At 36.8% G+C, this 14451-nt stretch overlaps 1 protein-coding gene across 1 annotated transcript in view; it reads left to right on the top strand.

Annotated features, from left to right (window-relative positions):
- Positions 1-4671: 4671 nt before the first annotated feature.
- Positions 4672-14451, top strand: part of SETX (senataxin) — a 53280-nt gene continuing 43500 nt past the window's right edge. Inside the window, 7 exon segments of the mRNA XM_036749866.1 lie at positions 4672-4849; positions 5907-6117; positions 9830-9939; positions 10450-10669; positions 11625-11744; positions 12595-12766; positions 12937-13024. Coding sequence (XP_036605761.1) covers positions 4673-4849; positions 5907-6117; positions 9830-9939; positions 10450-10669; positions 11625-11744; positions 12595-12766; positions 12937-13024 — 1098 coding nt within the window. The 5' untranslated portion in view covers position 4672.

Raw genomic sequence — 14451 nt, 5'->3', positions numbered from 1 at the left:
TGTTTTAGTTACATTGTAGGAAAGAATTATTTTTAGTTTGTAAAAGATAATAGCTAACAGCACCTACTACATAGCAGTGTTAGCCATTGTGCTAAATGCTTTATAATTATTTGATTCTCACAACCACCCTAGGAGATAGGTGCTATTATCCCCATTTTGCAGTTGAGGAAACTGAGGCAAACAAGCTACTTACCCAGGGTTGCACAGCTAGTAAGTGTCTGAAGCTGAATTTGAACGTTCCTGACTCAGGGCTCTATTCACTAGGCCATGTAGAGACTGGTTCTAAGAGATCTGTATTAAAATGTCTAGGCTCTTGTTTGATCATGATTTTCTTCTGTCTTCTAAGGTCACTTGTTTTTGTTATGATACCTTAATGTCAGTTAACCAGCTAATAAGCATTAATTACTGCACTAAGTGATACAAATAAAAGTCCCTGCCCTCAAGTAGTTATAGTCTCATGGGGAAAGACCACACACAAAAGGAAGCAGAAACGAGGAAGAGAGGAGAGCAAGGAGAAGATACCTGTGGTGGAGAAGGTCAGAGAAGTGGAACAGGGTGGGAAATGAAGAAATGGCTGGTCTGGATTCCTTTGTTAGATGAAAGTTCTGAGAGATGCTCTCCACTCAGAGGAGTAGAGAGTACTGAAAAGGTGGGAGTACCAGGGCTGATGTGATCTTGCAGGATGAAGTTCTTGGGTGGGTAGGATGGAAAAGTCCAATGGAGTACAGTTGGGTGGGAAACTTAATTATTTTTATTTTTTTGACTTTGTTATTTCTGTGTTTGGTTGACCCCTATTTTCAGGAAATTTGTTGTTTGGGCTAGGTTTTATACCTTGAGCCAAGCTATTTCCAGTTCTTTCATAGCTCTCCTTTCTTTTTCCATTTTTTCCCCCAGCTCTCCTTTCATTTGACAAAACCTTTTTTTTTTTTTTTAAAATTATCTATCCAGGAATTCTAGTTGAATTTGTGGCCACACTGTTTTACTCTGAGGCTTTGCTTATAGATGTTTTAGAGGCATTCTCTTCTGCATTTGTGTCTTGAGCATCTCTGCTACCATAATTAGTTCTTTATGGTAAAATTCATTTTTGGTTTACTCATTCTTTGAACTTGGTATTAGGGCTGCAGTCTGCACTCCTGGAGGGAAGATCTGGACTGATCCTGTTGCTGCTTTCTTGGGGTATTAAGTGTTGTGTTATTGCTGGATCTCAGGGAGAGGCTATGACCCTGCAAACTTTCAGTGCTCCCAAGGAGGTATGATCCAGGGTAAAGTCTGATTGCTGTCCCCCTGGTCTGAGCTCTGCAAGTGTCTGACTTGGGTTTCGGTCTAATCATCAGTAGACTGCTGCTAGACTTGGCCACAGTCAGCCAGTGGGGAAGCTCTGCTAGTTCGGAGTGATAAAACTGTAGGCTTCCCTTTGGCCTGGGGTTCTTGCCCTGGTTATTTCTATGCAGGCTTCAGCCTGGGTTAGAAGCTAGAACTGTGACCCTTGCTATTCTCTTGGTAACTAAGTCCCACTGATGCTGCTTACTTCTGAATCTGCTCCTTTCTTAGTACATAGCCCCAGGGCTGTACTAGGGTCGGGGGTGGGGAATGGTGGGGGTAGGCACAGGTCCCCTCCTCATTCTGCCCTGGATATGTGACTGGACCTGGGTAGTAGGTGACAGAAGTTGACAGTTGACACTTGTCCCCAGGTGCCCTTATATGGGACCCCTGCTTGACTGGTGTACAGTTTGTTCCTGATCCCCCGCAGACCTCTGTCTCCTTATGCCATTTTTCTATGGCTAGAAAAATGACTCACCATGATTTTTTTCTTGGATTTCCCTGTTAGAATTTGTTTTCTAGATCTATTTTATAGAATCTTTGGGGAGGAACTTTGTACTGCTTCCTGCTATTCCTCCATCCTGGCCTCACCTCCAAAAAGCTTTTTAAACACTAACTTTTGTTTTTATATATCATCACTTTTCACTTGTCAGTGTCATCCATGTAACAAAGCAAAACTTACACTTCAGGCAGTCTGAAAGTACACAGCAGTGTTTTGAGAAAAATTGATTTTGATTCCACTTTTAATTGTTCTTTTTTGTATCATCAGGAACATGTTATACAACTACCTAAAGTCACATTCCTTTGTCTTTATGTTCAGAAGTTTAAAAGTTCAGCTTTCCCACAATGACCAGCTTTCCTTTCTGAGTTAAGTTTAAAAGTTCAGCTCTCCTACTGATCACTTTTAATTAAAGAAAACACATTATTTCTATACTACCAGATGCCCTTGATCAACTAGAGGAAATCTGTTTTCTCTCAACCACTAGTTGTCCTTGCACATTAAAAGGAAAACGTTATCCATATACCACTATTTCAGAGGTGGCCTCAAAGCTGCTTGAGGCCCTAGGGGGCCTATGTGGCCTGAAGGCCACAGGTTCCCCACCCCTGCACTAGTTATTCTTGTAGGATCTAGGTCAACATTTCCTGGCAACAGGATAGAGGGAGGGATTGTTGCTAGCCCCACATTATTGATGTCTATCTGTGTTGGTAATCAAAATGGGCTCCTTAGCACTTAGTTCAACAAGCGCCCTTGAAGAGTTTGGCCTTTGTTTCCTTTGATTAATTCGGTGTCTTTGAGTCTTACTAGGTGCTAAAGCCCCAGGCCCAAACCCCTATTAGGTGTAAAACTTTAGTGGGTGTGCATTGGCAACTAAAGTGGGGTCCAAGGTGGGGCTAACTCCAGGGAGGGCCTAGTTTACGTGTCTGGGAGAGCAGAGGCTTTTAGACTACGTGGGTTTAAGTCCTCCTGTTTGTGACGATTCTAGGTCACGTGGGTGAGTCGCATGTGTGACTCACCCCTGACGCTGAAAAAGATATAAAAACCAGGGGTTGGCTGTTTGCTCTTTGGAGCTCTCTTACCCACAGCAGTGGTGGCGCGGGTGACTCTGGGCCAGCCCTTATTCTGAGCTCCTGGGCTGAACCTAGATGCTGGTAACTATGAATCTGTATTTGGTCTGTCTGTCAATGTTTGTAATTTGTTTGTATTTTGTTCTGAAGTTCAGGGTGCTGGATTTTTCCCCTGAACTAAGTAAATGCTGTCTGTATGCTGGATTAAAGTAAACTTGTCAACCCCTTCACTTTGCTTCTCCTTATTAAGGCAGATCAAAAGAACCTGTGCTGTTGGCAGCTTTCCGGGTGCTGGCTGTGGGTGGATCTTACACCCCCACAGAAGCTGCTAGCTGGATTGTTGAAACACTATCCAATCATATTGTCCCTCACACCTGTGATGTTTCTGATCTTGTAGCCAATCATTTTGTTTTCCCCATCTATGATGCTGCCTTCTGATTGCTGGATGCTGCTCCTTTTGTCTGTAAAAGTGGTCAGCCCTCATTTGAAGTCTTTTGGCATGCTGAAGGGCTAAGAGATCTCTTTTATTGGTAGTTGCTAGCCTTACCAATAAATTAATCGTGCTCAGAGCTTTATGCCTCAGTCTACCTAATTTTTAATCATGACAGTTTCACTTCCATCTTCTTCCACCTTTGTAAAAAAGATAGGTACATTTTCCCAAATTGGGAATTTTTGTAGAGGGGATTCTTGTTCAGGGACAAATTGGATTAGATAGTTTCTGAGGTCCCTTTTAACTCTTGATTAACTCTGTGATTATCATTCTACAATTGGGTTGGGTCCTGGTTGTTGGTTTGTTTTTTTTTTCCATGTCTGTCTATAAATCCTCCATGGAAGAATCATATATTGGAGACCTTTCTCTGTCTTAATGTTTTAGGGTGCTAGTATAGTACTAGGGCTTCCATTTGCTTTCTTTTCACTATATGATCAGCTTACATCCTTTTAGTCATGTGCCTTACATATTACTTCTTATACATAAGAAGTCATAATTTTTCTTGCAATATGGGGTGATTGTAAGAATATTAGCATCTAAAAATTCCAGGCTTTTGCAGCCAAACAAGTCTTGAGATCATTAAAAGTGTTTAATTTTTAAAATGTGACTCAGCCAGTCTCCTCTCTTTCAATTCTGGATCCAGCTCAATGAAGTTGTCTACTTGCTTGCCTGCCTGCCTGCCTGTCTGTCTATGTTACTGATTGTGATGGATTAACTCATTTGCATGTTGTAAGCTAGAAAATATGCATTCATCATCTACTTTGTTTTCCTAATATGAATGATCTCTTTCAAATAAATGTAGATTTAATTGGGGAGGTTTTGGATTGTGTTATAGAGTTTGAGACAGTATAAAAAGTGTCAAAATACAGTCTAAAGAGTACTGGACTTATGCTCAAAAGACCTGGATTCAAGTCCTGGCTCTACCACTTATTAGCCATGTGATTTTGGACAAGCTACTTCACCTCTCTGAGCCACAGTTTCCTTATCTGTAAAATAATAAAAGTAATATGCTGAAGGTAATTAAAAATTATATGAGAGTTTCTTGTGAATTTCTTACATTTCACATGCTTTCAATCTTCTGTGGTCAAGACTGGGTTTTCCTAAAATAAATAGCACAGTTGTTAAGTTGTACAATGGATTTGAGTAAGGTTGATTTTAGAAATGGGGGACAAATGTTTTAAATCAAAGAGTTGGTGATGTACAGTCTATGTGTACATTTATATCCAAATAAGAAAATTGGTACTATTTTTTTCCTTCAGTATTTATACTTTGTTTTTTCCTGAGTTTAGGTACAGAATGAGCACGTGTCGCTGGTGTACACCAGGTGGTGAGTCTACTGTTGACTTCCTAAAGAGCTATGCTTTTGGGACACTTCCCTGTGACGTTCTCACAGCTAATGAGGACCTCTGTTACTGCTTGGAGTGTGTGGCTGAATACCACAAAGCAAGAGATAAACTGCCTTCCTTGCATGAGGTAATCAGAATGAGCCTAGAATATTAACTAAAATAAGAAAAAAGTAGATTATTTAGAGTTTGAGTTAGGGAAGAGAATGGGTTTGAACTTTATTCATATTATCCGAAGAATTACTAATGGATAGTAATTTAGAATCTGAAGACTGGCAAGTCCTAATTTGAGGATTTCTCTATAGCCTACAGGAGAATGAAGCATGGGGGAGTTTCCTTATGCCTCAATCCTTCAGTATGTTGAAATAAAATCAATTTGTTGAACAAGAATATTTTCTTTTTTTCTATATTAAACAGATACGAGTGCTGAATTGTAGTTAAGTGACTTGTAATTTTTTCTTCATAAACAGTTCATTTTGAAATATTTTGGAAAATCAAGTAAACCTCCAGGGGCAGCAGCGTTTTCTCATCAAAGAAACTTAGTGTGTAAGATGTAATTATCAATTCCTAACCATAAAGTTTTAAATTTGCAGCCAAATGTGCTTGCTAAGAAATGGGCCTGTAAAACATTTAGGGGAGGACAGCAGTGGTAAGACTGTCCTTAGAATATCTCTTCTTTACTTATGAAGGGTCCCAATTTTGGAGCTAACTAACATTTTCAGTTTTAAGATTAATAGCTGACCCTTCTCTGGTGTTCTTCTTTCCTGATAACAGGACGAGTTAGTTAACAAGGATAATTTTCTGCAGTTTACAAATAAAGTGAGTTCAGACAAGTGAAGTGCTCTCACAATAGTGTCACTGGGTCAAAGTAAAGATTGACCAGATTCAAGCCAAGGGTACTGAATGATTTCTATTAAACTGCGAAAGGGAATTCTGAGAAAAGGAAAAAAGTATTAATTTTAATCTCTTTTAGTCTTTTCCCAAGCTAACCCTTCTCTATATAATTTATACTTTTAAACAAAACAGTGTTGTTTATCTGACCCAGAGATTTCCTTTAAAAAGTATTGGCAGTGGTTTATTACATAGTCTTCTTTAAACTTTTTAATTTGTAGTTATTGAAAAGTTCTCTATAGATCACCTTATACAGGGTTTTTCATTAAGAGCTCTATTTTTTTTTCTTCTGATAGATCTTATGGAAATATGAAACTACCCGTCTCATAAATCATTTTGAAAAATCTATGAAAGGAGAAATTGAAGAAGATGATGACTTATTTATAGTCGATGACAATGGTGAAACACAGCTGTTTGGTTTCACTGGCCAAGACTTTGAAAACAAACTTCGAGTTCCTCTTCTTGAAATACTGAAATATCCTTATCTGCTCTTACATGAGCACGTCAGTGAGTATCTTAGAATCATAGAACCATAACCAGTGAGAGCCCAGAAACCTATTCTCAGCCCAGGACCAGAACCTCACATTCTTCTTTCCTCTCCCCCCTCATCCCTCAGTAGTGAAAATGAAATTAGCATCCTAACTAAGATTTGGTATGAGCTTACCATGGAATGGTTCCTTTTTGAGAAGCTTATGGCTTTGTATTATCCAATGGCTTGCAAACTATTTTCCTCTCTGAATTCCAGTGATTTAGAGCCAAAGGCTGCCTAAGTGAAAAATTTCTTCCTTTGTTTCTACTTCTTCATCTCTTATCCTTATCTGTTTCAGCCCTACCCCTCTTGAGCCTTTTCCCATCCTGCCCTTCCCTTCCACCATGCCTCTGGAACCTCAATTCTGTTATAAAAACTACCCCTCAAATTAGACCCCTTCCTCTCATATTCCTTCCATGTCTAAAACAATTATTATTTTCTTTAAATCAATTTCCCTTTCCTCCCTATTTCTGTTGACAGTACTGCCATCTTTCTAGTCACCCAAGTTTACACTCTCAGTCATCCTTGATTTTGTTTTCTCCCTCACCTTCCCCTCCCCCCCGTATCTTATTAGTTATCAGTGTCAGTTCTACCTTCACATCATTTCTCATAACTATCCATTTGCTCCATTCACAGAGCTATCACTCTAGTGAAGTGAAGCCCTTATTATCTCTTGCCTGGACTATTGTAGCAAATCCTACCTCAGACACTCTCCGAGTGACTTGGGCAAGCCACTTACCCTCCTTAAACCTCATCTTTAAAATGAGGGCAGTGGACTGAATGGCCTAAAACTTTCCTTCAAGTTTTATATTTATGACCCTTTCACTTCTGTTCTACCTACCTCCACACTTTTTTCTCCAATCCATTCTCCACTGCCAAAGTGATATTACTAAAGCATAGGTCTGATAGTCTCACTCTCCTCCCCAAGAAGCTGCAGTGGCTTCCTGTCCCTTCTATGATCAAATACAAATTCCTCTTTTTGGCATTTAAAACCTTGCACAAGCCAAAATCTAGCCTATCTTTCCAGACTTCTTACTTATTATTTCCCTTCATATATTCTATATGCCAGCCAAAATGGCTTATTTCTCAACTCTCATCGACAATATTCCATATTTCATTTTCAAGCTTTTGCATAGGCTATCACCCATGCTTGGAGTGTACTCTTTTTTCATGTCTGAGTCTTGGAACCCCTAATTCAGAACCCCTAATAGAGCTCAAGTGTGTCCTCCTACATAAGGCCTTTCCTGATCACCCTCGCTGTTATTGCCTTTGCTGTCCCCCCAGATTACCTTGTATATATATATATATTTTACATACATAAGATAGTGTGGCAGAATAGTTAAGAGTCTTGAGGTCAGAAAGACTCGGATTCAAGTCCCACCTTTGACACATTGGCTTATTACTCTGGGCAAGTTACTTAATCTCTTGGTCCTTTAGGCTATTGGGGTCAAACTTTGAAATGGCAGCCACTAAACTATACATAAAGATCACATATTGACTTGGAAAACCACACATGTTTATATATTTCTTGTTTTAGTCATTTATTTTATTAAATATTTCCTAATCACATTTGGGGCCATATTGGGAAATGTTGTGGGTTATGTGTTTGACACCTCTGCTCTAGGCAACTGCCTTAGTCTATAAGTAAATAAAGGTGTCACCCTGCATTGGTAGAGGGGGTTTTCTTTCTTCCTTTCTTTCCTTCTTTCTTTTTCCTTTTTTAAATTTTATTTTCAGTTCCAAATTCTTTCCCTCCTTCTCCCTCTTCTCCCTCCTCTTGAGAAGGCAAGAAATAAGATACCCATTATATGTACGAAGTCATGCTAAACATGTTTCCACATTAGTGTTCCTAAACAAACAAACAAATAGAAAAATGCTTCCATCTTCACTCAGTTTAGAGAGAATTTTCTTACCTTGCAGTTCTTAATACCAACGAAATCACAAATATAACCCCTGTCCTTTATTCATATGTTTTTTATCACTTAGATGTATACCTATTATTTCCCTTGACAGAATGTAAACTTCTTAAATAGTTAGGGACTTTCCTTTTTGTCTTTGTATCCTCAGCACATTATACAGTATCTGGCATGTAGTAGGCATTTACCTGTTGAATTGTTCTTTATATTCATGGAAACCTGGCTCCTCCTAGAAGATCGTTAACAACTTCATCAGTAGTAGGTGTATCTCCTCTCTTGCCCCTCTTCTGGGCTGGGTTAAGGAATAGGCATGCTTTTTGCTCTTTACTTCCACTCTCAGACCCTGCATTTGCCACCATCATTCAGCAATATCTCCTCAGATAGAACCCATCCATGCATTGTGAACTGCTGCTTTATTTCACTGCTGTACTTCAGACCTCTTTAAATGTCAGCCCCTAGTCTCTCTTCCTTTGTTTCAGTCTCTGGAGAGGTATCTTTTGTCTTTACCAAAGACAATTCTTCTCCTTACACATTTGCTCTCATCTCCTTGTTTCTTCTGAGAGCTTGCCTCTTTGATCATCCTCCCTCTCTAATTTTCATTCTCTTATTGTCTACTGTCCATTTCCCTGACATTAAGCTGTCCCTCATCCTTACAAACCTTTACTCTACCTGATATAAATATAGCAGTCTATATTGTCTCTACTTCCTCATTTCTTACTCCTCAGCCTTTTATAAAAATCCAGCCTTCAAACCTATCATTCAGCTGTTCTTTCCAAGGTTACTAATAATCTACTGCTAAATTCAGTCACTTTTTCAGTTTTCTTTTATCCCTCTTAGCAATATTTGGTCTATCACTTCATCTTTCTTATACTCCCTTCTCCCTGGATTTTCATGACACTGCTCTTTCTTGGTTCTCCTTCTACCTGATTGAGTATTCCTTTTCAGTCTTCTTTGTTGGATTATCATATGTGTCCTATCTCCTATGTATAGTTTTACTATAAAGTTTTATTCTAAGCTTTCTTCTGTTTTTTGTCTTGAATTCTTAACTCCTGGTGAAGCCATCAATGTCCGTGGGTTCAATTATTTTTATTATAGATGATTCTCAAGCCTGTATTTCCAGTCCTTTTTGTCTTGAAATCCCTAACTTCAAGTATAAAGTATCACCTCCTACACAAAGTCTTTCCAGTCACTCCATTTTTTTGTGTTCTATATGCCCCCCCCAAATTACTTTGTATTTGCTTTATATATATATATATATATATATATATATATATATGTATATGTATATGTATATATATATTTTTTAATTTGGGTACATGATGATTCTTACAAGTTCCTTGAATAGAGATTGTCACTTTTGTTGTTGTGGCCTCTGAAACTAGCGTGTGGTAGGTGCTTAATAACTGAATAGAAATTACAAGGCTAGGATTGGAAGGGATCTTTGATGTCATCTGGTTCAACCTTATTTTACAGATGAAGAAAGTGAAACATAGAATAGTTAAATGACTTGTCTAAGGTCATACAGTAGAGCTTAGGTCATCTTAGCCCAAGTTCTTTCCATTATATCGTAATGCTTTGAGTTGAATTTTTCTATTAAAGTGAAAATGATTCATTAGAAAACTTGTTCCCTGAAGTTTTCATGGCAATCTAATGATTTTCTTTAAGTGACTTTTTATTTGCCCTCAAAACCATTGAAGTAAACAGAATAGGCTACTTTAATTTTAGCTGATACATATTTTCAACTTGCATTTACTGTGTTTTTCTTTCTATTTAGATGAATTATGTGTTGAAGCACTTTGTAGGATGGAGCAAGCTAACTGCTCCTTTCAGGTATTTGACAAACATCCAGGGATCTATTTGTTCTTGGTACATCCCAATGAAATGGTGAGTTGTGAATGTGTTATGGCTATAAAATGACATTTATTGCATATTTAGGCTGTTATGCTACATTGTTTTTGTCATTGCTAAAGCTTTCCATTAATAATATTACCTATAATGTTTAGTTGAATCAAATTGATATTTTTATGATGTGACATATTGTGATATAAAGAAATTTTGAGTCACAGTTTGTAGCTTGTTCTATGAGGACTGTTTGATTTTAGTTTTGAAAATATATTTTACAGTTCAAAACATTTTTTATTAATTCTTAAATTTTGGACTAAAAGTTTATAGGTTTTTATACAAAGGTATAAAAATAGAAACCATAGAACCATAGAAACTACTCATTCTTATTGCATTTCCCATTTTAAAATCAAATTCATAATAAGCTTTTCTGATCTTATTATTTTAGCCAGGAGCTTTAATTTAGAGTTAAGCTTTGATTTAATTAAAAATACTGAGTCTCATCATAGTTCTTGGTCTTTTTAATATGTGCTTTTTCTTTCTTTCATATAGGTTCGACGATGGGCTATTCTGACAGCCAGAAACTTGGGGAAGGTAGACAGAGATGATTACTATGATTTACAGGAAGTATTGACTTGCTTGTTTAGAGTTATTGAATTGGGGCTTTTAGAAAGTCCAGATATTTACACTTCTTCAGAATTCGAGAAGGGGAAACTTGTCCTTCTGCCTTCTCACATGTATGACACAAACAACTACAAAAACTACTGGTTAGGTAAGTTTTATTTTTACCATGTTGGATTTTCTCAGTTGATTTCAGGTGCCTTTCATGGGAATTCTTCTCCATTTGTGATGTGATTACAAGATTATTATCTAGTATTTCCCAGGTGCTACCTAGTTCTTATTCTGCGAGCTTGCCTCTTTGATCATCCTCCTTCTGTCTTTAATTTTCATTCTCTTATTCTCCACTGTCCATTTCCCTGACATCAAGCTGTCCCTCATCCTTACAAACCTTTACTCTACCTGAAAAAGTCATTGAAATAACTTTAGAAAGCTCTAAATCTTCAAGAGTATTTAAGAGGAGTTATGTGAACTCTTAAAGTTATTTCTAAAACTCAAACATCTGTATAAATGCCATTACAAAAATTTTCAATCTTTGTTAACTAAAATAATGTAGACACTAACCAATGCACTTCTTATTTAAAGCAATATGTGGTATATCAAAATTTCTGTTACCACAGAAGAATTTTAATAACATTTGGTCTTTAGTACCCTTTTTTCATCTGTGAGTTTTCCTATTGGGAAAACGAAGGAAAAGTATTTTTTAAAATTGTACATCTGAGATAAATTTATTCTCTATATGACCCTTCTCACATCTGAGATGATTGTCTACTCAACAATAATTTCTGTCTTTTGTCATCAGATTGATTGCCCTAAATTTTCAAGTGCCTTTGGAGTATTTGAGAAGGGTTGGGTGGAAATGCCTTTATTTTAGACTGCCAAAAATAGTTTTTTGATTGAGCTATGTCTAAAGAACTCAGGGCTGCCATGCATTATTCGTTTAGTCCCTGCTGAGTAGTTCCTTTGGCCAACTATATCTCAGGATGCTTTTTAATATGTTGTTAATCTTAATATTTCAGAGAAACAGTAAATTATATTTCATGAATCTATATGTTGTGTTCATTTTAAAGGAGCTAATGATTTTAGGGAAATATGAAATTGTCTTTCAGGAATCTGTATGTTATTAACTATTCTTGAGGAACAAGCCATGGATTCTTTGTTGCTGGGCTCAGACAAGCAAAATGATTTTATGCAGTCAATACTTCACACCATGGAAAAGCAATCAGATGGTAACAAACTACTTGGGCATAATATTTTGACACATTGTGATGCAGAAACTCTTAAATTGTTACTGTCACTGCTAGAATTTGCTTTACTGTGAACAAGCCCAGTTTTTTTTTTCTCCCTTTATTACTCAGTGTCAAGCCAAGATTTGGTGATTGGGATCTAAGTAACTTTTGGAAAGATGTTGAGAAGATGCTTGACTAGTGTGGGAAGCATGTATGGAAGGAGAAAAATACTTTTACTTTAATTTTTTGTAGTTCTGTACTTGACAGACATCGTTAAGCATGAGCAATTCTCTATACAAATCAAAATAAAATTATTGCATATGAAAGCACGAATCTATAAGTGGTACAGCTCTCCTGCTAGTCTGTTTCTTTTTCTGAGCCTTTTTCTGTTCTTTTCTGTGTATCTTTTGCAATGCTAAAATGACCCTCTTTTCTTCTTTTTTGGCATCTCTATTGCTAGTATTAAAGCAAAACAAAACACAAAGACAAAAACCAGTCTACTTTGTAACAATTAAACATAGTCAAGTAAACATATCTATACTTAGTCCATGTCCAAAAATGTGTGTGTCTTTCCCTTAAGTATCCCAAAAGAAACATTTTTACAAAAACCATAATTGTATACCACTATAATTGCATGCCATTTATAGGGGCTTTGATAGACCTTCCTTGAATATAAAAAACATGGCATCTGTTTCTTTAAAAGTAGCTCATGTTTTATTTTAAGTTTCTTGTTAAGCTTTTAGTTTTGTATACATTTAACGGTGACACTTGGAGTAAAAAATGTACAGTCATCAGTAGCAATTTTTCTCCAATCTTCCTTTCATTGAACTATTGTTAATTTATATTTCAGAAGATACTGTGGATCCTTTCTGGCCAGCATTGCACTGCTTCATGGTGATTCTGGATCGCCTTGGCTCAAAAGTCTGGGGTCAACTTATTGATCCCATTGAAGCATTCCAGACCATTATTAACAATGTGAGCTACAACAAAGAAATTGAAAATATACGCAATAGTTCCGCAAGGTTAGTTCCATTAACTTTTGTTCAATGTGTGGCACATAGGAAGTGCTTAATAAATACTTATTGATTGATTTAAATCTCTTTGTGCTTAGTTTTGTGCTAGTATATAATTCCTTTAATCTTGGAGTGTTTCTCTATTCAGAGTATTTTTATTTATTTCTTAATATTTTAAGGACGAAGTTAGAACTTGAATCAGATTTGGAGGAAATGGTGACTTGCAGCCAGATTGTGTACAATTATAATCCCGAAAAGACCAAAAAGGTATAAAAAACTTAATATTTGTTTTGAAAAAGTAAATAAAATGGTATTGCCTTTTTATTCTAAATAAGTTAGGATTACAGTTGAATAATGTTTTGCGTAATATTTTGGCTTACTACTTTTCTGACTTTACTGACAGACATGTTGACTTAAAAAATTTTGTTTTCAGTTTTTTTCAAATCTATTTTCTCTCCCATCTCCCTCCTTTCCCATTAAAAAAAAAAAGAAAAACAAAACCCTCATAACAAATATGCATAGTCAAGGAAAACAAGTCCCACACTGGCCATGTCCAAAAAAACCTGTGTCTCATTTTATACTCTTGAGTCCATCACCTCCGTTAGAAGGTGGGTAGCATGCTTCATCTGGAATTTTAGTTGGTTATTGTGTTGATTGGACTTCTTAAGTCTTTCAGAATTGTTTGTTTTTATAATGTTGTTACAAATGTATAAATTGTTCTCCCAGTTCTGCTTACTTCATTTTCTATCAGTTCATGTAAGTCTTCTCAGTTCCTTGAAAACATCCCTTTCACCATTTCTTCCTGCACAGTAGTATTCCATTATGTTCCCTTAATTTCCAATTTTTTTGTCACTACAAAAAGCTGTTATAAATATATTTTTTTAAATACTGTAAAGAGGCAGTTTATTTTGACTAATTGATATCTTTTTTTAGGGGTGGGGGGAGAGGCAGGGCAATTGGGGTTAAGTGACTTGCCCAAGGTCACACAGCTAAGTAAGTGTGTAAAGTGTCTGAGGCCAGATTTGAACTCAGGTCCTCCTGACTCCAGGGTCGGTATGCTACTCATTGCGCCACCTAGCTGCCCCTGTTATAAATATTTTTATTCACATGTGGGTCCTTTCTGTTTTTAATTTCTTTGGAATATTTGCCTAGTAGTGGTGTCACTGGGTCAAAGAGTGTGCATAGTTTTATTGAATTTTTGGACATAGTTCCAAATTGCTTCCAAAAATGGCTGGACCAATTCACAACTCTACTGACGGTGCATTGATTTGCTTATTTTATCTCAACTCCTCTATCATTTTGTCATTTTCCTTTTTTGCAAGCTTTGCCAATCTGATGCATATGAGGTTGAACCTTTGAACTGCTTTAATATTTTATTTCTCTAGTTATTAGTGTTTTGGAGCATTTTTTACATGGTTGTTAATATCTTGGATTTCTGCCTTTGAACTGCCTCCTCATATCTTTTGACCATTTACCACTGGGGAATGGCTCTTACTGGTAGAAATTCAAATCAATTTCTTATGTATCTTAGAAATGAGAGCTTTATCATAGGAAAACTTGCTACAGAGATTTCCCCCTTCCCGCCCCTGGTATCTACTTCCCTTTTAATTTTAGCCATTTGGAGGTTTTTGTTTGTGTGCAAATCTTTTACATTTTATATAATAAAAAATGTGTGTTGTATATTCTGTGATCTT

This window comes from Trichosurus vulpecula, chromosome 3 (genome assembly GCF_011100635.1).
Source record: "Trichosurus vulpecula isolate mTriVul1 chromosome 3, mTriVul1.pri, whole genome shotgun sequence".
Taxonomy (NCBI): domain Eukaryota; kingdom Metazoa; phylum Chordata; class Mammalia; order Diprotodontia; family Phalangeridae; genus Trichosurus; species Trichosurus vulpecula.
This window is presented reverse-complemented; position numbering and strand designations above follow the sequence as displayed.